Source organism: Lonchura striata, chromosome 1A (assembly GCF_050655825.1).
Source record: "Lonchura striata isolate lonStrDom1 chromosome 1A, ASM5065582v1, whole genome shotgun sequence".
Classification (NCBI taxonomy): Eukaryota; Metazoa; Chordata; class Aves; order Passeriformes; family Estrildidae; genus Lonchura; species Lonchura striata.
This window is the reverse complement of record NC_140741.1, coordinates 8,331,002-8,358,571: the sequence shown is the minus strand read 5'-3', so window position 1 is coordinate 8,358,571 and position 27,570 is coordinate 8,331,002. Positions and strand designations below refer to the sequence as shown.

Sequence of the window (27,570 nt, the reverse complement as noted above, 5' to 3'; positions counted from 1 at the left end):
ACAGCCAATCCTGTTATATTTGTCTTTCTTATTACTGACTTGCCATGATAAATATGGAAAATTATATTTGGCTAGAAGGAGGCTGAGAAAGGGAACAGATGGCCACCAAAAGAATACTAGAGCAGCTAATAGTCACTGGCATATTTCCGGGAGAAAAATTTAAATCTGAAGCCAAGCAGAAGCATTATCCATTTTTTTCTGCTCAGGGCACTGTGCATGGAACTGCTCCTGCTATGCTCTGACTAGATGAAGGTGGGCTTCCTGAAATGCCTTCGCTGAATGGAATAAACAGCTCCTGTCCTGCACTTAACAGCTCTTGCAGTAATGCTGACAGAAATAGTTGACAAGGTGGGGAAAATGTTTGTGTTCCTACTGTATTTTCAGTGAGAGAGTATATTTGCTGTGGCTTTTTAATGTGTTGCGTGATTTAGCACCTGTGTTGTATTCTTTCCATGTATTCTATGGGCTTCATTCATTTTTGAGAACAGGGGAAGGAGAATGCCTTTGTGAATGAAGAGGCAATGGGGTCTTTATTTCATGTAGTTATGTATTTAAAATTTCCAAAATTTAATGCATTTCTGATTTCTGTGGCTAACATGGTAATGAAAAAATACTCTGGTATTTTGAGAATTACGGAAGTGTGTCATGATGCCTGATTTTGCAGAATGCTGTAAACCTAAAACTTGGTGACTGCGGGCTAGAGGGTGGATGAGGAACCTTGTTCTGTTTCTTTGGTGGTAACTGGAATGAGCAAGGTGCTCCAGGATTTGAAGGGCTGGAATACCAGGAGATGATAGTCTGGGATTGCAGCATTGGAGCTGTAGGATAAGGCTGAGCGCCACAGGAACAGGGAAACCAGGAATGAAATGGAGTGGAATAGTAACAGTTGCTGCAGTTTTTCTTTGGAGTGCATCTGCCTGACCAAACTCAGCCACAACAGCTCAGCTGCAGAGCCCATAGGGTAACTCCAGGGTTTTGCTAGAGCAGTTCTGCTGGGTCACCTGGATCAAGACCATCAAATAAAGCCACTGTATGGACTGTCCAATAAATCCACCTGCCCCCCACTCAGCCCCCAGCAGGACTGGTGTGGGCACAGATCAGTTTTTCCACTAATAAAAATTTATGTTATTTACCCATTTAGGGGAATTTTATGAAGGTCTGACTTTATTGAATAAATTGCCTAAAGAGCAATAAATCCATAGTTAGTAGGTTTTGAGAAAGAGGACAAAGAGGATCACAGATTTCCATGGTTTAAAAAAGGCATGGTTTTGCTTTTGCACTCTAAAAGGAGAAATGTCTGCCTCAAAATCTTGGTAATCTTTCCCCACTGAATGGAAATTAAATGTATTCTAAATTCTGTCAGCACATCTTGACACCCACTCACCTTCCTCCTTAGCTCTTGCTTAGTTTTAAAGATGTTTTTTGAATTTTTCATGCTCTGTTAATAAATCTACTTAAAAATTAGTAATATGGACATAACTTCCTAGATTTTTAAAAGTATTGTTAAGAAATAAAATGCCATTTTGGAGTCAAGATTCTGCAGTCTGCACAGGTACGTGAAGTCATTGTTTCTTTGGTTTTCAGTGATATCTTTTTCTTTATAAAATCTTGGCTTTGTATTGATTTGTAGCTAGAAAAGCATGAAGCAGTTAAGGAACTACATTTAAATGAAATGCAGTATTTTCATCAGCTCCAGGAATTGAAAATTATAGCTTGCAAGGAATGAAGTATGGATGAAGTGTGAGGAAAGAGTATAACATGCACTAAAATTAATAGTCTTACTAAGAGCTGGGCTGATATAATTAGTAGTTTTGAATGTGTATCCCAGACTCACCTTCATAACAAATGTGATTGTCCCTTGAAATGCAAGTTACAAGATTTCATGAGAAGATTGTCTGTAGATTGTCTGGTAAAATACCCTGGGACTGAGTTTTCCATGGAATCATCATCTTAAGAAATTCATACCCCTAAGGATACTTGGTGGCCTCAGCAAAGTTTGTCGTGCTCTAGTACACTCCTGCTTAGGATGCAGTAGTCTAGTGACCATCCTCTGTGGCATTTGCTGTGCTGGCACTTGTAATATTTTGGATTTACAGCACATCATCCCTTATCCCTGGCTGGGTGATCTCCTCTTCCAAAGATGGGAATTACTGTGTCCAGCAAAGCCAGATTTTAGTACTTATCCCTTTCCTGCCATTCTCCTGTGTTTCACAGCCATCAGTGACCCTTCATCTCACGCCAGAGCTGTTCTCAGTTTGTTCTAAATCTGAAGTTTGCCCTTGCTGTAGGGTTTGTTTATTCATTTGTGAACAGGAAGAGCACACACAGAGCACAGTTATCTCAGGGGCAGTTTCCAGCTAGTCTGCCTGGCTTCAGTGGTGTCTTCCTGCTGATGGTGACACAGCTGAAACCTACCAAGAGGCAGCATTTCCGCCATGTGGTCAGGTAGATCTGTACACAGAGTTTTAGCTCCATATTTCCTTTGGAAAAGTCCTTTAGAGTCTCTAATCTATGCAAGGGTGGATATGCCACTGGCTCTGGAGTCAGTCGAGAGGAGGCCATCAAGATTGTCAGAAGGATGGAGCAGCTCTGCTGGAAGGAAAGGCTGAGGGAATTGGGATTGCTCAGCCTGGAGATGAGAAGGCTTTGGGGTGACCTCACTGTGGCCTTGCAGTGCCTGAAGGGAGCCCAGAGGGAAGATGCAGAGAGACTCTTGACAAGGGCCCAGAGTGACAGGACAAGGGGGAATGGCTTCACACTGACAGAGAGGAGGGTTAGATGGGATTTCCCATGGGAAAGGAGGAAGAAATGGGAGGTAGGAGATGGGAGGAAGAAATTGTTCCCTGTGAGGGTAGTGAGACCCTGGCACAGGTTGTCCAAGAGGATGCCTGGATCCTGGGGCTCTGTGCAGCCTGGTCTCATGGAAGGTATCCCTGCCCGTGGCAGGGGTTGGAACTGCTTGGTTTTTAAGGTCCCTTCCAACTCAAACCAGTCTTGATTCTGTTCAGGGCAGGATGTGCCAGAGCCTTTGTCAGGATATGTTCAGTTTGATCTCCCTGTTTGCAGCAATACTAATTTGCCCTGAATATATATCAATATTACAGTGTGTGTGTGTGTGTGTGTATCAGCTTGCACGCAAGCATCCCTTACCCGTCTCACACCCAATTTATATATATATATATATATATATATATATATATATATATATATATGTTTATCTATGTCTATGTCTATGTCTATATATGGATCTCTGCAGTGTATTGGCACAGGTGCAGCATCTCATCTGAGTTGTCCCTGCCTCTTCCAGGCTCAGACAGACTCTTTCAGGAGCCCTTTTGATCAAATTCAGTGGGGTTTACTCCAGCCTATAGAGCAGAGCTCCAATGTGCTTTAGCCACAGAATTTTCTCAGTCTAAATTATCCTAAAGATTTGTACATTTCATTGCAGTTTGTTATTGGGCAGAAGTGTACAATGCTACTTAGCATGTTTATTGAAAAACTGCTGAAAGCAGCAGCAAACTCTTTAAAATGGTGAGCTGCTTAGCACTTTCCCCATATGGTTTATTTTTTATTTATTGCTGATACTATCTGCCCATTGGAGCCAATGGGGTTTTTCTATATTTCAGTAAACCTAAACCCTGATTTTATTTTTAGAAGCTGAATCAGTTTAATGCTTCTTTTAGCAATGTAGGAGCTCAAAATCTACGTAGTGATGCAGTTTAAAGTGGTCCTTCCAAGCAGACTTATTACCAGCTTCCAAGTACATATTTAGGGATGGCAGAGGGCCCCTTTCCCCTTGGCTGAGCACAGGGGCACACCAAACATCTGAGAGGCATAATAACAAAATAAAATGTCTCTGCCCCATCCTACAAAACAGCAGCTCAATTGAGAGAGCCATTGCCAGAGTGTGTAACGTGTTTTCAGCAGCTTTTGTGGCCCTCTCTCACACCTTGTGTTGGCATAGGCACTGTCACAAAGGAGGGAAATACAGAAATCAGGCAGGGGCTCCATAATTTTTTCCTCCAGAATAATTTTTATTAAAGCTTCACTTTATGTTTGCAGTCTTCCCACGTGGATGCTTTTTCTCAGTCTCAGCTGACTGTTCAAGAGAGGGAACATCTGGGCTCTAACAGAGTCTTCCATCAGGTATGTGACTCTTCAGCTGACTTCAAAAGTAGCTGAATTCTTGTTTTTTAAGTGATCTCTTATAATAAATGAATATGGGCAAGTCTTCTATTCCTTGTCCTCTTCCATTTTCTCTGTGGCTATATGACTGTCCCAAATGCTTGCAAGTATTTTGGTTTTCCTGTGTTCAGTAGTATTTGAGGCATTTCTTCTGCCAAGTTACTTTTGTTTCTTGAAGCTTTTGGGAAAAGTCTACTGGAATCCCAGTTCTAAGATTTTAAATGCTATTCCACAGTACTGGAATAAAAAAAAGTTGATTAAAGTTGATTGGTTTGAGAGCATTGCTCCTTTGCATTTTAAGAAAATATCAAACCTCACTCTTGTTGTCAAAAGCTTGCCAAATATGTTTCTATGCTTCCCTGAGGAGAAAAATTTCACAGGTTTATGTGGGCTGTAGTTTTAGCTCTCTAGACCTTATTCTGCATTTTACAGTGCATAGTTGATCTATTTCAGATTTATTTCAAATAATTGTTTTATTATTCACTAAAGAAATAGTCTACCTGAAAGAGTTTTCTTTGCTTCTAAGAGTTTGACTTCTCTGACTTGAGATTCAAGACGTTGATAAGACATACAAAGCATTCATAAAACCATGCCCTTTAATGTCTGACTGTAATTAACAAATGATATAGAAGTGTTTTGCAAATAATAAATGGGAGAAGTCAGGAAGAACTAGTAATCCTGGATTATTTAAATGAGCATAAGCACTTATTTCTAAGCAAAGTTTGCTGAGAGCTTGTCTTTTCCTCACTAATAAGGAGTACAGCAAATGAGCCCAGTCAATTTGAGCTCCATATAAAATGAGGGGGAAGGAGATATGGAGAAGCCGTGCAGGGAAGACTTCCCACTGTATCCACCCCTGGTGTTTGGCAGCAGTCCCAGTCTCTATTCTGCCACTGGGAATAGTTAATGATATTTTCTCCCATTGACACTTCATGGCTACTTACTACCCTGTGTGGGCTTTATTTTCCCTTCTCACAGGAGTCCTGCTACCTGGAATGGCTGCTGGGCTTCCAAACCTAGCCACCCTTTGCAGCTGAAGCAGTCGCTGCCCTGATGCTGGATGGAAGTGTTCTTGTGAGGAGTCTCATTCCCTAAATTGTGCTGGACTGCATGAACAACCTCCTGCTGCTTGTTAGTACAGCTGGAGCTGCCTTAGCATCTGCTCATTTCCCCTTTGCCTTTAGGTGTCAGAAGCGAACCACACACATTTTCCAAGGAGTTACATCCCTCTGGAGTTCACAGATGTGGCACAGAACTGCTTGCTAGGCTGTTTATGTGACATTTCCTTTTGCTTTCTATTTAGAGAGTCAGTTGTGGTGTCCTTGCTCTCCCACATCTGGAAGGTCAAGTGAAGCATGGTCTGGCTGCAGACACTGCAAACCCTCCCCCCTTTGAAAGCAGCCTGCCTCAAAGAGCAAATAAGAGCTTGCAGAGTGTCCTCCCCTCTTTTCAGGTGAGTTATAAAGCTCCTGGACAACTTGTTTGCCTGCTGAACCAGCCTCTCTCTAAGTACCACTGAGAGAGTGTCAGTGGCAAAGTGTCACAAGTGTATACGTGTGGGGGAAGAGAGAAGAAGGGTCAGAATTAGAGACAAGTATGGAAAAATGCTTCATTTTGAAAAGAACCCATTTTTACTTGCACACATCCTTAACTCAAACCCCACAACCACAAAGATGCTTTTATTGAAGTGGTACCAGTCAGGACTTCTTGCAAGGATGTGGTGGACCAAGCTTGCCCACTTATTAGTCCATATCCCATCACTTGGGTTCTGCTTCTCTTGGCAACCATGTGCTGGTTTTTGAATATGGCTTTGGTACCCTTCTGACACGCACAGACACTGAGCTGTTTTTTTGTCTCCACCCAGCCCTACTTTCTCAAAGGATGAGAAATAAATAAAGGAATCATTTAGCTTGGAGGAGACCTCTGAAGGATATCTGGCCCAACCTCTCACTACCGAGCAGACTTGGAGCAGGCTGCTCACATAATGATCCATTTATCCAGTTCATTTCCCACTCACTGGGCTCCAGTGTCACAGGCCCTGCTCAAGACAAAGTCCACGATGCTCAGTGCTTTTCTCCCACTGGCCAAGCCAATCACTTAATCAGAGAAGACAACAAAGCTGTTCAGACACCATTTGTTGGCATATCCATACTGGTTATTCCAAATAAACTTCCTGTCTTTCACTTGGTTTGGTATGGTTTCCAAGAGGGAAACCACAGCCCTCCAAGGCTGACCAGCATTGGTATAGATAGCATTTCTAGAAAGTCTATATACTGAATGAATCTGGAAGATGAACTTCCTTCTCTCATTTATAGAGATTTATCTTTCCATAGTCCAACAGCCTTTAGTGCTTTTGGCAGAATTTGCAGTCTGAATAAGCAGGGTGTTCTAGTGCCCAAGCTTGCTTGTTCTGTCTCAGCACAAAATTGACAGAGATTACTCAACTAATCCAAAATAAATATATTGCAGCTTTGACTCTGTGAATATAGCAGTTTTTAAATTTTGATTTTTTTTTTTTTTTCTGCTTGGCAGGAAAATGGAACTCAAGGCAATTTTCCTCAATTTAACCTTCCAGACAGTCTTCCTGAGAGTGATACCAGAGTCCATACAAAACCATCTGAACTGGAGAGCACCAGCATTGGGGTCAAACTGCCTATGACAGCTTCAGGTAGAATATCCCTGGATAAACTGAAAGCGCTGGAGTGACAGGCCTGCACAGATGAGGAGTGTGTACAGTCAGGACACTCAGGGGCCAGAGTTACCATGTTAAATGGCTGCTGAAATATTTAGCAACTTAGAGCACAGCAATATGGATGGGACTAAGTGATTTATAATTATCCAGCTTGGGGAACTACCCAGTAGGGGAATGATTTGACTAACACAAATACAGAAGAGAACCATGCAGTATAAAAAACAATGTATATTTATCTGAGACTTAGGTGGGGTAGGTGACAGCAACATTCCATTACAGGGATAAAACCCTTTCCTACTTCCTTGTGTCTGTGTCCCATTTTATTGATGTGGGCTAAATTGCATTTTGGGAGTTTTTGGATCTAGAAAGTTTCTGACAGAGTTAATCTATTTCTAGAAGGAGTCTAGGAAAAAAAAAGTAGTGGCCTTTTGCTTTGAAATGATTTAGCATTCCTGCATTGCTGGATGAAGATCTGCCACTGTTTAACAAAACACCCACACATGCATGCAACACATAGATTTATAATGCTCCTGTCTGAATATATATCCACATATAAATGATGGGAGTGGAGGTGTTAGGGCAGCTGAAATTCTATGCAGGAAGAATCAGAACTAGGAGAAATGCAGATTTGGGCTCCATTTAATTCCTAATCTCAAGCATCTGACTGATGATTTTTATCAGAAAAACAAGTACTTGAAAGCTTTGGTTAACTAGTCATTACTGACATTTTATAAATATAGCAATCAAACCAATAAAAATGTGACTTTTCATGTAAGTTATGGAGCCTGAGGGAACAGATAGACAACAGATGGAATTTTCAAAAAATCTATATACATAACTTCCCTCACAATTAAATAATTTTTACCTAAGCTCTCTTAAAAGTCTTGCTGACAGATGATGAGTGCTTTATTGAACTTAATACTGCAAGCCAGAAAAAAAATAGAGATTTGTATGAAATTGTAGAAAAAGAGAAATTTGAGTTGGAAGGGAACTCTAACAGCCTTTCTCAGCATCCTGCTCAAAGTGGTGGGCTGTACTGTGAAATGTTCCATTGTAAAAGCACTTTGCCATCAGGTTTCTGACATTTTATTGATTTTTGGTTTTACGTTCTTGTTTTCTGATTTAGAAGCCTTGAAAAATTTTAGAAATCAGCTAACAGTCTATGAGCAAAAAGAAATTTTCAATTATACAGAGCTCTGGTTTCTTGGCCTGGAAGCTAAAAAGATTGAAGGTTTGCCTGAAACCCAGAATAATAATTGTTATGATGATGAGCATGGTTCCTACTTAAAGGTAAGTGGAAATATTATGGTATTCGTTTTGAGCTCAGTAAGTTTGTAGTGATTTTATTTCAACTCTTTAAGTGTTGTCTGTGAAATAAATGTTATTTCTAGAAGATAAAGATTCACACAGTGAAAATGTGCCTTTTAAAGCTCAGGGGAGAATTTACTTTGCATGTCATGCAGTGTTGATGCAAGGTAGGTGGGCTGTGGAAGCATCACTTGGGATTTTCCTTGTTACCCTTATTTGATGTGGACTTCACCTGCGGCTAGCACACCATCTGTCATGGAGAGCAGGCTCAAACACACAGGAGCTACTGGGAAGCCTGGTCTTTGTTGTACTCCTTGAATCTGAACTCTTTGTGTTCTTTTGAAGGTTTTGCATGACCACATTGCCTACCGCTACGAAGTCTTGGAGGTCATTGGGAAAGGGTCATTTGGGCAGGTGGCCAAATGCCTGGATCACAAAACCAATGAGTTAGTGGCATTGAAAATAATAAGAAATAAGAAAAGGTGAGGTATCTGCTGACTTTAAACCAGTACAATCATCATCACCAGTGACAACATGAACAAATCAAAATCAAACCTCCTGTACATTCATTAAACACAGTGAGGGCAGAGTGAGGAAGGAGGATGTTAGGAACTGACCTGGACCCAGAGGAGAGACAGCCTAGGAAAGCAAGCACAGTTTCTCCAGGCTTACAAGGAGGTCTCTCTATGTGTTGCACAGTGAATACACAACCCAGGTAACCAGCTGTGCAGGCATGAGAGCAGGGAGCATCCCCACAAGGCTCCAAAACCACAGAAATATGCTGGAAGGCACCCATCACTTGCTTGAACGTGAAAAATTTTACAGTGGTCCTAAGCAACCTGTTCCTGTTTAGTGGCTGGTTACAAATTTGTGAGCTTGAAGCAGAGTCAGTGAAACAGATGTTCAGCTGTTTTCCTCCTCAGTGAACACTAAGTGTAAAGATGCTTTTCAAAATACACTGTCTGACTGGTAGGTGTGAAACATGGCCCTGTTCAACGAAAGTGAAGCATTTCCATAGATTTGAGAGCACCAGGATTTTAGTCTGGATGCTCACTGGAAACCTTCTCATTTAAAGGTTTTTTCAGACAAGTCAAATTAGGTACCCTGAAGTGTTATGTAAGGCCAGTGTATTTAGACTAGGAATCAACCATCAGAAATAAAAATTACAGTGGTTAACAGGGTTGAATGAAAAATTTTAATAATTGTTCCACTTGCTGAGCTTACATAAGCTTGTGGTGTTTGTAGCATTTGCAGAAATACAAATGCTACCCTGAGTTGATGTCACCATTCCTGTGTCATGTGATATTTCAGATTTCACAGCCAGGCTTTGGTAGAAGTGAAGATCCTTGATGCTCTGCTGAAGAAGGACAAAGATGATACTCACAATATCATCCACATGAAGGAATACTTCTACTTTCGCAATCACTTCTGTATCTCCTTTGAACTGCTAGGGTAAAGTACATTTTCCTTTACACACACCTTGAGGAGAATTGTAGCTCTTGTGCCTTACAAGATTTAATTTTTATGTCTTCTTCAGAAGAATTGGCAGCTAGAAAAGAACACTATCTAAATACAGACTGCATAACTGAGCCTTTGATCACCCAAGGTGAACTGAAAAAGGCCACGTTCAGACTTCACACGGGCAATGACATGATCCATCCCTTATTTTCTGTGCTGGGTATTGAAGTCTTCTTCCCCGAAAGACCTATGAGGAAAAGAGTAAATTCAGGACTGGTAAACTTCAGGGTATACAAGTATGAATAATATCAAATAATTTAAAATTAAAACTGCATCTTGATTTTTATACATCTTTGCTGCAGGGCATCTTAGGAGGAATTCTGGAGGAACTTTGGAGAAGTCAGATCATTTTATTCATCAGCCTTCTTGTAATCAGGGAATCAAACTGGAGTTATCCAGGCTACCCCCATTTCTCCACCCCTTAGGGTAAAACCGCCACTGGTGTATGTGCTAGAGCCCCTGCTGAAGATTCAGCATCATATGCACAGCTTGATCCCAGAGAAACCTAAATCCCTTGTGTTGCTGTATATGAGTCTGTCACTTACAGGCACACAGGGTAAGAGGTAACTTCATTCCAGGGAAGACACAGACCAGTCTTTTCTGAAAGCTGCTATGGAAACACACAGGAAATGGGATAGCCACTATCTTTAGCTCCCCACCATGGAGTTGAAGACAGGTTGTCATAGAAAAATGTTTGTCTGGTAAAATTTTCACTGCCTTTAAAATACCATGAAAAGCCTTTGATTTGTGGTCTTTTCCATTAAGTCTGGGAAACTTTAATTCCAAAGGAATGGGCCGTGCCTGCCACCAGTGGACACTCCAGTGAGGAAGGCAGAAAGCTCCAGTTGGTCATGTCCTTGCAGATGTGTGCTAGTGCTGAGGACACCTCTCACAGGGAAGAATTTATTCCTAATATCCAGTCTAAACCTACTCCTTTTTCAGTTTGAAATCATTACCTCTTGTCCTATCACTATCACTTCAAAAATATCTCTCCCTCTCCTTTTTGTAGGCCCCTTAAGGCACTGGAAAGCTGCAATGAGATCTTCCAGAGCCTTCTCTTCTCCAGGCTACTTGAAGTTGCTAAGATGTGATGGTCACAGGAGGGATATAAAAACCTAATGAGACCTGAATTGATATTGGGACGGGTTATCTAGAAATATTTACTGCTGGTTAAAAACCTTTAGACAGAAATTATTTACTCAAGATGCCAAATCAAGGAGAAATGACAGCAAAAGGAGACAGAAGAAAATTAATTTTGGTTACTGAATGATTATTGTTCTTGGTGAAAATCAGCACAGCTGCTTAACAGCAGAGAATTTATCAGGAAAGTTCACTGGTTTTACATCTGCTCTAGATCTGGGAGGTGTTTGTGCATATCACATGCAGAGCAGTGTTTGCAGGGAGGAAAATAGCTCTCCTTTTCCTCTGCATGAGTCCTCCATGTGGGAAGAAAAGCTCTTAACACACTGGAAACTAATCATGCCCTTAAAAATAAATTCCCCAATCTCTTATCTGCTCTCTGTCTGCTGCTTCTTTCTCCCCCACAGGATAAATTTGTATGAGTTGATCAAAAAGAACAATTTCCAAGGCTTCAGCCTGTCGTTGATTCGCCACTTCACTCGGTGTGTGCTGAGGTGCTTACAAGTGCTCTACCAGGAAAGAATCATTCACTGTGATCTGAAGCCTGTAAGTACAATCATTTCATCACCTGGTATTCTGTACAGAATAAATGAACTTGTCCTGTTCTTTATTGACTGAGAGGAACTGTCAGGAGAAACCCTAAAACCCAGTATGATGTTTGTACAGAAGCTGTAATTTATTTCAAATTATGTTCATGCTACAGTCAGCTGATTATTACCATTGATTCAGTTCATTCACCGAAGCATTAAATGAGATTATTTGGTTGCCAAAACATATGCAAATATGAATAAAATTCAGATAATGACTTTTTACTTAGAGTAAAAGTACTTGTAAAATTAGGTATTTCAAGATGAGAGACATTGTAATGCGAGGAGTATTCACAAGGCAGCCTGTTTCAGGTTATCTTGTTAAGTCTATTTAATTTCTTAGGCAAAACTATAAAATTAAGTAGCCTAGTAAATGGCAAAGGAATTCTGTGGAACAGTATTTAGGGTGTTCACCTGTTTTTGGAGGAACATCTGTCCAAAAAAAATCTTTGCCAGACCAATTTGCAGTGAGAAGAGAGACTTGCAAGATAACCCAAATATCTGAATCAAAAACGATTAGCCCAATGGGAAATCTGTTTCCAGGCAGCCACTGGTAAGGAATGATGTTAGCAGCATCACTTAGTGTAGTCTGTATTTAAATAGAGCAACATATTAGTGAAAATGTAGTGAGTTAACTAAAAGACAATTTTGTTCTCATTCAGCAACTGTACAGTTTCATGAATTTATGTTGCCTGAAACTCACATCTGTTATCCCATCTGCCTCCTATGATATTTCTTAGCACAAGGTAGAATATGGAGTTTCTCTGGCCTTTATGCTAGGTAATCACTGCCTCCAAAGCCTGGTTTTCCAGCTTTGATCAGCTCCTTTGCATTGTGAGGGATTCAGTATAAGAGACAGTCCTATGTGCATGAAGGGATATCGAGCTGCAGAGAGGGGATGCTGCTTCCCTTACTAGAGCACCTGGATTGTGGAAGTCAGTCCTAGCCTTGACTTTCACCAGCAGCAGCTTCTACTTCCTGGCACATGAAGCATTTCCTTATGTGCTAGTTACCCAGGAAACCACTTCATCATTATTTAGCATCCACCTGGGAAGTGTTCAGCCCTTTAAAGCCCTGACATATAATCACTGTAAAACTGATAAAAGTAGCCACCTGTCTGGTGAAGAGCGGAGAAGGAAATCCTTCATTTAGACAGACTTTTAATGAGGATAAAACTCAGCTTTGCAGAAGAGAGCTGAAGGCTGTGTTTGCTCATCAGTGCACATATCCCTGAGCTGGCTGTTTAAGGATCACTTCTCCAGCTGGAATTGCAGGAACCCAGTGCTATACCCACCTGCACCCAGCTAGGAATCCATATGACCCTGCCTTGTCCATTTATCCCTCCCTTGAGACCTGTGCCTCACACAGGTGGGGAGGGATGAGCTGACACAGAGTCTGGGGAAGGCAGTGCAGGGAAGAACTGAGGAGTGTGGCACCTTCATAGGCAAGGGGCTTTCTGTGCTTACAAAAGGATAGTTCTGGTTAATTCAGCACAGCACAAAGCCAGGTGCACTTTGGCTTTTACTAGACAAGCAACCCTGACTTTTGGGGAGCTCCCTGGTTGCCCTTTCCTGCAGCCTGGGTACCTTTACAAATCTCCTCTCTGCTTTGCACAATTGCACATTATTGGCTGTCTCTTCATGTTAGCAAATGCATTCCAAAAGAGGTTGAATTTTGAAGCTCTCATTATGCAGAGAAGTGTAAATGAGATTTGCATTCTGATTTTCACAAGTGTTCATTAACTTAATATGGTGCTAAACCCTTCTTTTCCCTGTGATTTTTTTTCTTTTTAGGAAAACATACTATTATACCACAATGGGCAAGGTTCAGTCAAAGTTATTGATTTTGGATCAAGCTGCTATGAAGACCAAAGAGGTTTGCAGAAAAGTCAATTTGATGTAATTTTCTTAATAAGCTTTCTTAATTTTAAATAATGTGGAAAAACTATTTCTTGGATTGGGCTAATATATTGACCTATGCCCATAATTAGAACCTGGTGAACTGTTCAGCCACTGATGGTGGAGCAAATACTGTTAAAGACAAGTAAGATATTACCATTCTTTTTCTTTGTCCCAAGCCTGATCAGCTCCTCTACTCCTGGTGAAATAAGAATTGCACTTTCAGGAGTGGTTAGCTGGAACAAACTTAAGAGGATAATCTAAATATTTTGCTTATGAAGAAATTTGTCAGATCCAGAGAGCCTTTCTCTGTGAGATGGTTAAATTATAATTGGTACTTTTTGTATGAATACCACAGGGAGGGAAATGGGAACTGTGCTTTTAATTTAGGAACTGTTGATTGATGCAAATGGAACACCTTCAAATAGGAAAATGAGCATGGATAAACTCAATCACGGCATTAGTAAAACAATTTCCTTCAGTGAAACTTGTTGAAGAACAATTTCTAAATAGAACAGGGGAAAGTGTATCACCCATTACTTTTAGGATGGGATTTGAAAATGTTTCCAGAGCCTATGTGAGCAATCTGTGGATAGACAGATTTATGATTCCTGAACATATGCCACTTTCCTGTGAAATCTGCAAATTGATATTTCATTTCCAACTGTGATATTTTTCTTCTTGTCTAACTTTTGATCCAGTGTACACCTATGTTCAGAGCCGCTTTTATCGCTCCCCTGAGGTGATTCTTGGTCATCCTTACGCTATGGCTGTTGATATGTGGAGCTTAGGCTGTATCATAGCAGAGCTTTACACAGGCTACCCACTGTTCCCAGGGGAAAATGAAGCTGACCAACTTGCCTGCATCATGGAGGTAACTTTTGGGATTGGTTTGCACACCCATTTGATAAACTACACCACCAGAAACAAAGAGAAACCTCAAGCAAGAAGGGAATATGATTGGCTGCAGCCTGGCCCTTCAGAGGGAGGTTTAATGCAGCCAAATGGCTTTTCAAGCCAGAAGAGCCCCCTGAGCCTCTCTTCCTCTAAGCTGAGCCTCTTTCCCAGCTTCCTCAGCTTCCTTTCATCAGACTTGTGCTCCAGCCCCTTCCCCAGCTCTGTTCCCTTCTGTGAACATGCTCCAGCCCCTCAATGTTCTTCTTGAAGTGATAGGTCCAGAACTGGACACAGGATTTGAGCTGTGGCCTCACCAGTGCCATGGAGAGAGGGACAATCACTGCCCTGCTTCTGCTGGCCATGCTATTTCTGATGCAAAGACATGTACAGGCAGCACTAAGGAATCCTTCAATTCCTTCCACAATAAGAGAAAATATTTTGCAGACATTTCACAGTGAATTGCAACATTCAACTTCTTTTCATAAGAAGGGCAAAATGCCATATCTCACCTGATGGTTGTTGTGTATCTTTATGAAATGAGGAGTAACTCTATGAATTCATTTTCTGTGAAGGTATTGGGTCTTCCACCAGCTGATTTTATCCAGGCTGCATCAAGGAGGAGAACATTCTTTGGTAATTTCTTCTGATTATTCGTCCTTGCTGGGTGCCTCCTGGGTAGTTAATCACTAATTAATAGCACTGGTAGAGAGTAGAGTCAGAGATCTTTAGCTAATTCCTAGTTAATAAAAATACTTCCAGGAAGAGGTATGGAAAAAAAGCAAAAGGATAAAATGAGACCTATAAACTAACCCTGAGCTCTGCTCTTCATGTCTTATGGGCCTCCAATTGCCAAAGTGATAGAGAAGTTGCTTTTTAAAAGTATTGCTGCTGAAAGGAATGCAGTGGGCTCTGGGAACTAGTTTGTATTTTTCATTTCTCTGTATATAAATTGGGTTTGGAAATTGCTCAAAGCAATCAAACCAACAACAGTGGTCTCTGGGATGTAACCAATCCTGTTTGCCACAATTCTGGTAGATTATCAATCCAACAGGGCAAAACTGGAGTTAGTGGGATGAACATATATACTGTTTATGCAACTTTTTAAAGTATTTAGTGAAAGTGTTTAATGTAACTTTCTGAGGGTGTCTCTTTTTTTAAGATTCCAAAGGTTTTCCTAAATCAGTAACTAACAGCAAGGGGAAAAAGAGATGCCCAGACTCCAAGGATCTAAGCACAGTGCTGAACACCCATGATGCTGGCTTCTTGGACTTTTTGAAAGGATGCTTAATGTGAGTTCATACTGTATGCAACAAGCTAGTTTTGACTTTGCTTTCATTCTTTTGTGCCTTTAAAATCTTGGCATCTCTTGTGTTTGCTTTTTTATTTTTCGGTGAGATGTTTTGAATTTGGTTTATTTTTTTTGTTTGTTTTGTTTTGTTTTCCACATGGCATCATTTGTATAACTATTATTATTGACATTTTACTATGCCTTCTTTAGCAGTGATTTCAAATTTCTTTCTAGCAGTTCAGTAGCACTTTCCTAAAGAAATTCTAAAGAAACTGCTAACTTGTGGTTACATGGGGAGGGAAGAAAAAAATCATCCCACTATGTTTCACAAGAAGGTTGCTTTCAGTGTTCTCTGTTTGCCAAGTCTGTGTGAATCACTGATTCATTTTAGTTTGCTGGTTGAATCCGAATTTTCAGAAAATAATTTCATTGGAGCAAAAAACCAAGCCTTAAACAAGAATGTTGGGTCCCTACCCTGATAGCAGCAGGAACTGCATATTATAAAAATGGTTTGATGCTGCAGAGGGTTTGATCAGCATGGTACTGACGTAAATGGGTTTTGAAGGCTGAAGAAGATCACATAAGATTTTTCCATGGTTATTGGATAAAAAGAAAATTTTTTTGTTTCAAAAAAATGTTCTCATGACCTGACTTTCAAAAGACAAGGCTGAATCTCTTGCCTCTTGCTAATTTTCAGATAGAAATAGTTGAATAATGATTTGTCTCCCGTGGATTTAAGGTGGGAGCCTTCCCTGCGCATGACTCCCGATGAAGCGATGAAACACACGTGGATCCAGGAGCCAAAAATCTTCCGGAAAACACAGACCCCAAGGAAGATGAGTGATGGCTCATTCTCTGTACTGGAAAATAGAAGAGAGACTATTCGTAAGCATGTTCCACCTCAGAACTAAGTGCATTTATGTCAGTATTTGGTGTTTCTTTGTGTTTAGTGTCATCTGCCTGGAAGTGTGGAGATAATGGATGGCTCCTGAAATGGGGTGGGTAAAGGCAGCATTCCTCACTTGTGTAGAGCTGCATGCCTTATGTTTTAGTTCAGATGTCTGCAAGAAGAGTTGGAAGTGCTGAAGAGTCACACGGAAAGCCCTTTTCCCTGCTGAGAGCAAAACACTATCTGACAGCACACCACAGTGCATGTCACTTTCAGAGCAAAAGAATGCAGCAGTGGGGGTTGTAAGATCCCAGAGAAAACTTTCACCTGATTTGCTGGGAATTTGTGTCAGTCCTGTGTTTTACCTGCAGTTAAAAGTCTGCAGTCTTAACCCTCTCATTTTAATGATTTATTGTTGCAGAGAATCTCTGGAAGAATGCAGCTGACAGAGTGAGAAGTGAACTGGCTGACAGACTGACTCCTTTCACAGGCACAGCAGAAAGTGATGTGCAGAACACAAGAAAACATGCTATTTCAGAGAAATATTTGGAAAACCACATGGAAAAGCCTATTAAATATGATCAAGCAGAATATAGTGGTGAAAGAGCTCTTCCAAAAACTTCTCTTTTTTTCCCACCGATTAAGTAACACAGAGCATAAGCTATGATTGGCTCAGTTGCACACCTAGTGTATTTCGTAGGTATTATTTGTACTCAGGAATATAAGCTATATCTGTCTGTTCATGGGCTGTGCACATTGTAAGTATATTTAATGTTCTTTTTACCCTGAAATCATCTAGTCAACCAAAACAGAATTTGAGAACCATTCCTTTTCCTCATCTCCATCTTTGTGATCAGAGATTCTTCACAACCAGCAGCAATAAAATGGAGACTGTAGAGGTGGAGAGTGGCTTATTCTTGGTGTTTTAACAGACTTTGGAATTTTATATTTTCCTGGATCTAAAAGAACAGATGTGTTGACTGAAGAATCTGAATCCTTTTACTTACCGCAGCATAAGACAGGAATAATTCATGGATAAGATTACGGAATTTACTTATGTATAAAACAAATAGGAGAAATCAAACCCAGCATCCTCATTTTCCTCCTGCTCCATCTTCCTCTTTTTATAGTGAAGCTGCTAGATGAAAACCATTGTCACACCTTCCTAGTAGATTTAGAAATGTAAATTTTGCTCTTTAGCTCTCTCAAAACAACAGAGCAGAGTGGTATTCTGGGCCCATTTCTGCAGGGACTCAACAGAAAGAATGGATTAAAGCAAGCTGATTTGATTTGGGAAAATTGTCCTTCGTAACAAGTTTAACTTGATACTCTGAAAAAAGCCCAACTAAAACCAAATTAATTTCTATGATCCCTATGGCTTATGTGCTTAATGTGTTTAATTTAGGTATTTCACTCTTCAAGCAACAGACTACTTTTTCACTGCATTTGTAAAGCACCCACCTCATTACACCTCTTGCATTTACTGGAGCTTATAGCTAGAAATTCGGTTGAAAAGGGATAATGAGAAAACTATCCTACCAAAAGCAGCTGCTACTTTAGTAGTGACACTCCAGCAGCCCCCAGGGAAAGAGGTGTTCAGAGGTGCTTAGAGTCACCATAGCAGCAAACTCCCAAAGGCTCTTTTGCAAAAGGAAAGGAAAGGAAGGATATAGTCCTCAAACAGTTCCAGTGTTACAGGAGTAAACAAGCCACCTGAGAGGTACAGCTGAATCATGTAATGGTAGAAGTCACCTCAGGGAAAATGGACTGCTGTCATCATCCCCTCAGCTTCAGGCAAATCCTGGGACTCCTGAAGAAACACCTGGAAAATGAGTGACCCAAAAAGGGCACTAGCCCATTATTGAGGGTAATTGATTGAAGAATTACAAGGATATTTTGGCAGACAAATACCATCCTGCTGTAATAATGACATTCCTGACAAGAAGGCCAGCTTTCAATTACAGAATTATTTGTACCTCTGGTGTCAGAGAGACTCCTTTGCATCTGAACCCTCGCGGAAACCATAAATGCTCCTATTCCCATTCTTCAGCAGAATGATGTACTGGGAAAAGTGAGATCTGTTCTGCACCATGTTATGGCACAGCACAGGCAGGGTGGGTGCACTGCAGAGTGTGGACAGAGCCCTTACCACATTTCTCAGACCCTTAGAACAAGAATTTACTGTTTGGTGCAGTTGCTGCTCATTCTTCATCTGCTGTGTCACATTCCTTTCACTGCTTAGGCTGCCCCAAGTTACAATATCTAATTCTCACAACTGTGCACTTGGGTTTTTGTCTGCTCTACCTCAGGGGTAAAGTTTGGGCTTAATTATATTGAGGTACCCTTCACCCCTGGAATTGATGTCACCCTAATGAAGGTGTAAATGGACTTCTGTGCTGGAGCTGTGTTTTCTTCACAATTAGTATATTTCAGTAGCTCTTTGTAGTAAGCATCATCATATTTTTTCTCATGGCGTATGTTGATGCGTTTTCCAAGGCATTCAGTGTTGAGGGAAAAGTGGCAAAGTCATCTAAGCCTATAATTCAGTTTGATCATCTTTCCGTATAGAAGGGAGATGGATGGTATTTCACTGCTGCTATGAATTTGCTGTCTTCCCTTCCTTGCTGACCTGCTGTTCTCTTTTAATTCCTGCAGCCTTCATGGTGATCTCCATCTTCAAAATCTTTCCTAATAAGGGCTCTTGTGGATAGCTACTGGATTTTTTCAGAGATGACAGAAATAAATAGAAATTACTTGGCAGAAATATCTAGCCCTGAGATATCATCACTGCTTTCACATTCCTCTGCAGAAACAAGTAGATCCATCAGACACAGAGGTAGCATCCTCATCCCTCTGCCGTTTGAAAGGAGATAATGAGAAAATCCTCTGTGTAAGAGAACAACCTACAAAATGCTGAGAATAATCTTCTGACTCATGTTCAGCTGGAGCCACCCTCAGACTTTTCATTATGCAGTCTCACAGAGAAAAAAACACTGATAATTTGCTTTCTTGAAAAGCCCAATCCATACATCATGTTTTGTTTCTCTATGTATTGTCATTTTTTAACCCCATTTTCCAAGAAAATGAGGTAGTTGCTTTCTTGTCCATCTCTGCAGATTGGCCTGTCTGTCTGGTTTAGTGGAAGGTGTCCCTGCCATGGCAGGAGGGTTGCAATGAGATGATCTTTAAGGTCCCCTCCAACACAAACCATTCTGTCATCTTATGATTCTATCTTCCAGTTGCTGGACATTTTTACAGCCCATTTTTTAAGTGATTTGGGGTGTGAGGCTGAGAGGGGTATCACAGTAGGGAGAAGTTCTAGGAATCCAACTGAGTTGAAGGGAAGGTGCAGCAGTGGGTATTTATAGGATGTCAGATCTTCAGATAACTGAGCTGTGAGAATACAAAGGCTCAGTGACCAAGCTGTTAGATTACTTCTGTCTCTGAAACCTCATAACAAAACTGTTTTGTTGTCTGTAAATAACAGCCTTTCTGGAATTGAATGCTTTCTGCATAATTGCACTTCACCACTGCTCCTGGGAGGGTATAACTGCAATACATCAAATGCACAGTCATTGCAGAGTACACATTGCTGGCCTTCAAAAGCAGAGACTCTCCTGATAGCTCCTGATCTACTGTGCAAGGATTTACCAGCAGGCATCAATTTCTGCAGCTCTGGGTGTGCCTGTGGCCTCCTGTTTGCTATGTGAGATGAGTAAAGCAAATTTATCAGCCTGGGAACTGTTAATCTTCAACCCTCTTTGTGCTTCCAGTGCTCTGAGCTTCCAGGTGACAAGTCTGTCCAGGAAATGGCTATGTAGGCACTGTTTATATTTATTCCAAAATGCCTTTAGCCATCATCTGGGATGCCCCTGCCTTTAGCAATATTTTTGGCACCTCTTTAAAGCTTGAAAAGGGAAAGGGGAAAAAAGAACTGCAGTCCTACAATTCCCCATTCCATAAATATCCCTCACATGCTGATGTGTCCCTGCTAACGCACTTTGCAAATTACTTATTAAAAGGAGAATCTCCACCTCTCTATCCTCAGGTTTTTTTGGCATCCAGGATTTTCAGCCTGTGGAGAAGGAAAGGGTTTTTCACAGCTGCAGTGGGACAACTCCTAGAACAGGAGGATTTGTGCAACACAGCTGTGGATAAACAAGCCCAGAGCATTGAAAGAGCTGGGAAATTACATTAAGTAAAGGTGAAGTCCTTTCACAAGGCAGCTTTTGAAAAAGTCTCCCTTATGCCACCTCTTTTCCTTCAGGATTGCACGTGTTACTCAACAAGGAGCTTTACATCTCCTGTGCTCCTTCCATATGTTCCTTAAGATTTGGAAGAAGTAGCCCTGCAGATGTGTGGCAAAAGGTGAGTCAGCTTGTCACCATCTTCCACAAGGGCTATAGCTTTTTGAAATAAAGAGAATCTGGGATGGATTCAGACATGGAAAAGAGGGATGTCAAAGAAGTGAGTAGCTGAATGTAAGGTTATTTTTTAGCCTAGTTACAATAGGTTCAAGTTACCACTCTGTTAAATACCCATTTGGGTATCAGCCTTCAGGCATTTTTAAACCCAATTTCTTTTTAAGTTGAATTTTTTGTTAAAATTTGTCCGAAAAGACCAGAGGTGTTAAATAACCTCACCAGGATGCAAATACTGTGAAATTATATTGACATTACTTCAATTGGCTCTATATAACAGTACTCTGCTTCTTCCTGCACTGCAACAGGGAGTTGCTGAGCTGGGGAGGTGTGGGGTGGAAGTTGTCTGTGAGTCAGGGATATGTGTGCTGCCAGCAAAGGATTTCAGCAGTGGAACAATCAGGGCTGTTTTGAGAGTACTGGGCATAGCATTTTCCTTCCTCCTCACCTTCTGAGTTTGTTGCACGTCATTATAATCCCCAGAGAGAAAACTGAGTGGAACTTCACTGCTTTCCTCTCCTGTCTGTCTCTGTCTGTTGCCTGAGGCAGATACTCAGAGGTGCCATTGCATCCTGTGATTCTGACTCTCCTCTTTCTTTTCACACTTGGCTCCTGTAAGAGCATTTAGTTTTCTACAGGAAGCAGATTTTATCTTCCTCCCTCTTCTCAGGTCATCTATAATTTTAAAATCTTCCTTGGCATGCTTTTCACTGCCAATCTGTGGTATCTTCCTGCTCCTGCACATCTCTCCCACGCCTCTCAGCAGTGCCATGCAAACACCACCACATCCTGTTCCACCCAAGAGACCAGGCAACTCTAATCCTTGTCACACAGCCAAACTACTTCTCCTTGTAATTGCAGGAGAGTTGCACATTCCAGCGGTGTCTCAGTTGCATCCTCCAATCTCACACTCTTCTCCATGTGAGGAAGGGATTTTCTGCCTAAAAGTGGAGAACAAGTCACCCATAGGCAGCTCTGCAAGATGCAGATCCACTTGCCTTTTTCCCTCCCCACTTCATGATTAGTTCTGTCTTTGGTTCATCCTCCAGACAGGCCAAAGTCTCTCAGTTTTGATATCCCTGTGCTGTGCTAACCTCCAAATACTCAATTTGCATTACTGTATCCCTCAGCCCTGGCTCCCCCCAAAACCAGAGTCTTGGGCCTCTGGAGCAGACAGTATGAAAAGTGTCAGCATTTGATTAGAGAACTGAAATAAGAAGTCATAAATATACTTGCTGTCTAAAGCAGGATTGTCAACAACATGACCTGGGATTCAAGCAATCTGTATGCAATTTGATCTCTTTAAACCCTGTGCCTGAGGATCAGATAGGTAACTTTCCTTCTCTATCGTTCATCTGTTCTTCCAACACTTGCCCCAGAAAAATAACACAAATGGCTTTTCTGCATTTTCCCTGCAAGTTAATAGGAATAAACTACCATATCCTCCAGAATCCACAGATCTGGGATAAGTTTTGTAGTGGATTATGCAATTGGGCAAATTGGAGACGATGGACAAGGCAATTCCTGGCAGAACTGGTGAGAAACCTGCTGAGGGTTATTGTTTTTATGTCATTACACTGAAAGGCCTCAGGCAGCACAAGAGATGATGCACTATTCTCCATTGACTCACTCCCACCAAGGTATACTACATGGAGCAGAGGCATTTTTCTTATTCTGCTCTTCCAGATTGCTATCACAGGAGCCCTTTCCATGTGCCACAACAGCTTCCTCTGATAAGCCCTGGCATTAAGACTTGGCTTCTTTCCTACAAACTTGTCCATAACCATCCCACCACAGTGGCACAATCAGGATTCATTTTAGAATCTGCAATGGCAAGACAAGTTCATCAGAAGAGCCCCTTTTCCTTGGTGAGGAGAGCCAACATTCACCCACCCTGAGGAGTACTGAGTAGGAGGTAAGCACTTGGCTGCCTTGTTTTGGTTCTGTAGGGCAAAAAAGGTGCTAAAAATGTTCAAAGATGTATATGAGATGGCTTAGTACAGTTTCACTCAGGCAAGGTGCCAGGGCATGTTATGTAAAGTGTTGGTCTTTCCTACATTTTAAATTGAATATAGAACAGTTGGGTTCCATCCCTCCTTCCTGGCAACCAGCCCAGCCTTGGGCACTTCCATTATAAACTGGGTTTCTCCTAGCTACCCAAGGTACCAGCAAGACTCAGAGACTGCAGAGATGATGGTGATCTTTTCAGGAATCAAGAGAATGCTCTTCCTCTTGTTCCTCTCTTGCCTCTGTTCTGGCCAGCTTGCATCTCCACTGCTGTGTTTCCCCACCTTCCTGGATTCTTCTAGCATGTTCCACCTCTGCTAGGACCATGAGGAACAGGAGCTGATGGGGTTGAGCTGCACATCCACACTGCCTCATCCACACTGTAGATTCATGGAGAGCTGCCTGGATCTGACATTGTGACAGGAGGTGCCTTCTGAAATGGCAGCATCTGCTTCTCTGTAAGTTGAAAAGATATCCTCTTCATTCTCCTTTGCCAAGGGTCATGCTCCAAGTATGTTGGAAAAAAAGGTATATTGAAAGGCTAAGAGGATTGGGAATCTTCAGCCTGGAAAGGCTGAGGGAACTGGGATTGTTCAGCCTGGAGAAGAAAAGGCTTTGGGGTGACCTCATTGTGGCCTTGCAGTGCCTGAAGGGAACCCACAGGAAAAATGGAGACTCTTGCCAAGGGCCAGGAGTGAGAGGATAAGGGAATGGCTTCACACTGACAGAGAGCAGGTTTAGATGGATTTGAGGAAGAAATTTTTCCCTGTGATGGTGATGAGGCCTCGGCACACTTAAATATGTCAGGCATAGGATAGGACATCCCTGGGAAATGTTTTTCCACTGTCAGGAAACCACTAAGTACAGATGTCTGATGTTAAAGCAGCTGGAGTTTAGAGAGAGAAAAATGCCACCAAGGCTGCTAAATAAAAACCAGGCTGTTGTTTTGTTTTATTTTAAGTATAAAAGAGAAATTGGCAGCTTTATTTTACCCAGATACAGAGAGAAAGAATTTATACCAGTTTGCCAGTTTCAGTAGTTTTGCTCTGCTCAGCTGTTTTCAGTTCCTCTTTCACATAACAGTAAAATATATGTTGCACAAAATGTGTCACAATGTTTGTCTAAAAATGGGTAAACTTTGGAGGGAGTGAGGTAGCCAGCCTTCCTTATGGTCATCAGCTGATTGCAAAGTGATTCTTGTCAAAAGCACTTTTTAGATCTTTTTTTGATTGTGACCCAGACAGAGACCTTTTGGCTCTGAATTACTGCAGGAAAAAACAGAAGAAACACTTGTTCTTATTGGTTTAGTAATGATATCTAGAAAGTGATTTGGGGTAAGCCCAAAGCATTTAATTTCGCCTAAAATAACATCCTGAAAGGAAAAATTGAAATGTTTGCTTTCAAAAGTATTAAACATTCAATTATTTTCAGAAAATATATTTAATGTTAACGATTATTTTTTCCTCCTTGGCAGCAGAAACTCTTTGTTTATATTAGAAAATAATTTTGGTCCCAGAAAAGTTACAGGTTTTTTCAAATCTTACATATGAGAAAATCTTTCAAATCTTACATATCAGAAAATATCTCCCAATTATTTTAGGTCTGGATACAGTAAGCAAGCACATTAAATCCAGAAAAATCCACATTTGCTCAGCTGTCAAGTACATCCACTGAACCCAAGGAACAGATAGTTTGAGGGATAGACATCCTAGTTACTGTAAGTGGAATTTAAGTGAGGTTTTTCTATTTGAAATCTTCTTTCTAAGCCTCTCTCTCTCACATCCTTGGTTTTTGTTTTAATTTTCCTTTTTACTACAACCAAAAAAAGTCATTATCCGAGTATTGTCAAGGGGTGAAAAGCCAGCCCAAAGGCTTGCTTTCACAAAGGAGGGTTGTTCTTCCAAATGTTTACTCCATTCTTTGTCCATAATGTATATTTAAATATTTCATCTATTTCAGAATAGCTGATTCGCAAACTACTTCTCTTTGAATTTGGATATTGTAATGAAATATTTACCAAATCTGTTTTCTTGATGAGGTACAGAGACGCAGTGGACTCAACTGACCCCAGAAGATTCTTCACCTCTGACCTGGGGCTGCACAATGTAAGTATTATACTGGTATGTTTAAAATCTCCCCTTCTTCTGTCTTTCCTGGTCATGGCCACACTGAGTTTGGGATTGCAGAGGCTGAAAGATGGACATGACTCTTCTTGGAAACATGGAAGTAGAGCTGGCAAGAGTAGGAGTGAAGTGGGAGTGTGAGGGGTTATCTGTTAGGAAAATGCTGTCAGATGTTGCCCATGTCCTTAGCTAGAGTTTACGAAACCAAATTCATTAGGTGCTAATGAATTACAGCAGAATTATTAACACAGACATCTCATTATTAACACAGACATGCAGGCCCATTGTCCCATCCATATAGACACACATTAAAATATCTTTAAATTATTGAAGATATTTACCACTCCCCATCATAGTTTTGTGGGAAATACACAATACCACAGACACATAATAAGTATACATTTAAATGCTGAAAAGTGTGGCTAAGTGCTAAGAAATACAATACAAACTACCCTGTGTGCTATCTCCAGTATTAAGTTATGCAGCATCTCAGTATCACATAAAAGGATTTACAAGGGGAGCTGGAGCCCTGTTTTAACTTCCCCCCCATGATATTTGCACCATCCTTGTCAAATGGAGTTCAAAAGCATCAACTCAGTGGGGTATTGCACCTTCCTTCGTCAAACAGCACCGGCCCACACAGTCAGCACTCCCTCAAGATGCAGCACAACCTGCTAATCAGTGTAGGCAATATTCCACAGGAGGGAGGGGCACTATTTTTATGGCAAAATTTGTGGGATTGATGCTATCATGTGCTTGTCACTCCAGAAAACCAGCAATAAAAACAGAAAAAAAGTTGATTGAACTCAATGGATGTTTCCTACACTCAAATTAGCAATGTAATTCCCTAATAGGAAGGAAAAATCTGAATGAAAAAAAAAAATTAAGACTTGGTGGAGCTGAAAAGTCACAGAATACTTTGGGTTGCCCAGAGAAGCTGTGTCTGCCCCATGCCTGGAAGTATCCAAGGCCAGGTAGATGGGGCTCTGAGCAATCTGGGATAGTGGAAGGTGTCCCTGCCCATGGCAAGGGTTTGGAACAAGATGAACTTTAAGATTCTTTCCAACCCATTCCAGCTTTGTGGAGATGTGGAATGGCTTCCCAACTTTGTTGTGACAGTGGTCCATTTTTTATACTCCTAAACAAACAAGCTGACATAATTTCTAGTTTCATTCCCCTATTGGATTTCTCCCAAAGTCTGGACAGGGCTCAATGAGGAACCAAGGGACTTGTCTTTGATTGTGTACCCCCCTAATTAGGCCAGATGTGGCCTTATCCAGCTTCTGGATATGGAAACATAAACACATGTTTTGCCAATAAACAAACACATATAACAATAGTTCATTAATGATTGAATTTATATATATAACATTTGGTTGGAAGATTCATCTAGAGGCAACTTTAGCTCAGGGCCTGTTGTTCATGCTTCAGTCAGGGTCTGTTGTTTAGACCTCAGTACTTCATCCTGTCACAGAATTTCTGGACATATCTCTCTGTCAGGTCTGAGGGCCACTGCAAACCTTCATTTGAACACAGTACAAACTTCTGAGTCATCAACCACCACAGAAACTGCTTCACTTCCTCTTCTTTCTCACACACAGTTGGTGTTTGCTTGGCTTCTCTGGGCCTCTGATTATGGGACATGAGGCACAGTATACTGTGGGAACCCAGGGCAAGGGGACTATCCCCCTGTTCGAGCCGGGCTCAAACCCACCACCCGGGGAGTATGCCAGAACACACCCCTGGCTCTTTGAAGAAGCCTCTGTGGTGTTCCAGATCTGATGGCTCTGAGAGAATATATCCATAACACAAAATTGTCTTTCTGTGGAAGAAATAGGTTCAATCAGAATTGGTATTTATTTTATTTAAAAACATTCAACTTTGTCTTATAGTTTGAAATCAGAAAAGCCATGTGTTATATTTCTAGAATGACAATAATATACAGAATGGTTTGGGTTGGAAGGGACCTTAAGATCATCTCATTTCACTTTCTCTGTCATGGATAGGGACACTTTCCACTATCCCAGGTTGCTCAGAGTTCCATCCAACCTGACCTTGGACACTTTCAGGCATAGGGCAGCCACAGCTGGGGAATCTGTACCAGGGCCTCACCAGCCTCTCAGAGAAGAATTTCTTCCTAATATCCAATTTAAACCCACTCACTGTCAGTGTGAAGCTGTTTCCTCTTGTCAGGCACTCCAGGCCCCTGTCAAGAGTCTCTCTCCATCTTTCTTGTAGCTCCCTTCAGGCCCCAGAAGGCCACAATCAGGTCACCCCAAAGCTTTTGCTCTCCAGACTAAAATATCTCATTCTCTCAGACTTTCTTCCTGGCAAAAGTTCACTAGCTTCTCAACACTTTGTCGGCCTCATCTGGACTCTCTCCAACTGTTTCATGTTGTTCCTGTGCTGGGACTCCAGAGAGAAAAGAGCCTCAGCCTTTTTTTTTTTTTCTCCAAACTTAACAAACCATGGAATTCTCAGCTTCTCCTCACAGGACATTCCTTCCAACACTTTCACCAGCTTTGTTCCCTTCGTCTGAGCCTCCATTAAAGGACCTTCACATCCTTCTTAAATTCTAGGGCCCTGGGCTGGTTTTGGCTGGGATAGAGTTAAATTC

General features: G+C 41.3%; 1 protein-coding gene across 2 annotated transcripts; it reads left to right on the top strand.

The window, feature by feature from the left end:
- Nucleotides 1-17,298, top strand: DYRK4 (dual specificity tyrosine phosphorylation regulated kinase 4). Of its 2 annotated transcripts, none has more exons than XM_021546051.4 (14): nucleotides 1-348; nucleotides 4,063-4,146; nucleotides 5,489-5,638; nucleotides 6,718-6,853; nucleotides 8,070-8,167; nucleotides 8,531-8,667; nucleotides 9,497-9,637; nucleotides 11,251-11,389; nucleotides 13,224-13,305; nucleotides 14,030-14,202; nucleotides 14,798-14,858; nucleotides 15,385-15,514; nucleotides 16,253-16,398; nucleotides 16,824-17,298. In XM_021546051.4, the coding sequence occupies exons 1-14, from the start codon at nucleotides 325-327 to the stop codon at nucleotides 17,048-17,050; spliced, it is 1,728 nt and encodes a 575-aa protein (XP_021401726.3). In that variant the 5' UTR covers nucleotides 1-324; the 3' UTR covers nucleotides 17,051-17,298. The 2 variants fall into 2 exon arrangements, with proteins under 2 accessions (XP_021401726.3, XP_021401725.3); XM_021546050.4 differs by having other exon boundaries at nucleotides 3-348; nucleotides 8,004-8,167.
- Nucleotides 17,299-27,570: the final 10,272 nt, after the last annotated feature.

Excerpts from the sequence above, each read along its gene's own strand:
- DYRK4 (XM_021546050.4), top strand. The coding sequence starts at position 325 with ATGCTGACAGAAATAGTTGACAAG. Across the intron at positions 11,390-13,223 it reads TTCACTGTGATCTGAAGCCT|GAAAACATACTATTATACCA; the intron begins GTAAGTACAATC and ends TTTTCTTTTTAG. Across the intron at positions 16,399-16,823 it reads AAATAGAAGAGAGACTATTC|AGAATCTCTGGAAGAATGCA; the intron begins GTAAGCATGTTC and ends TTATTGTTGCAG.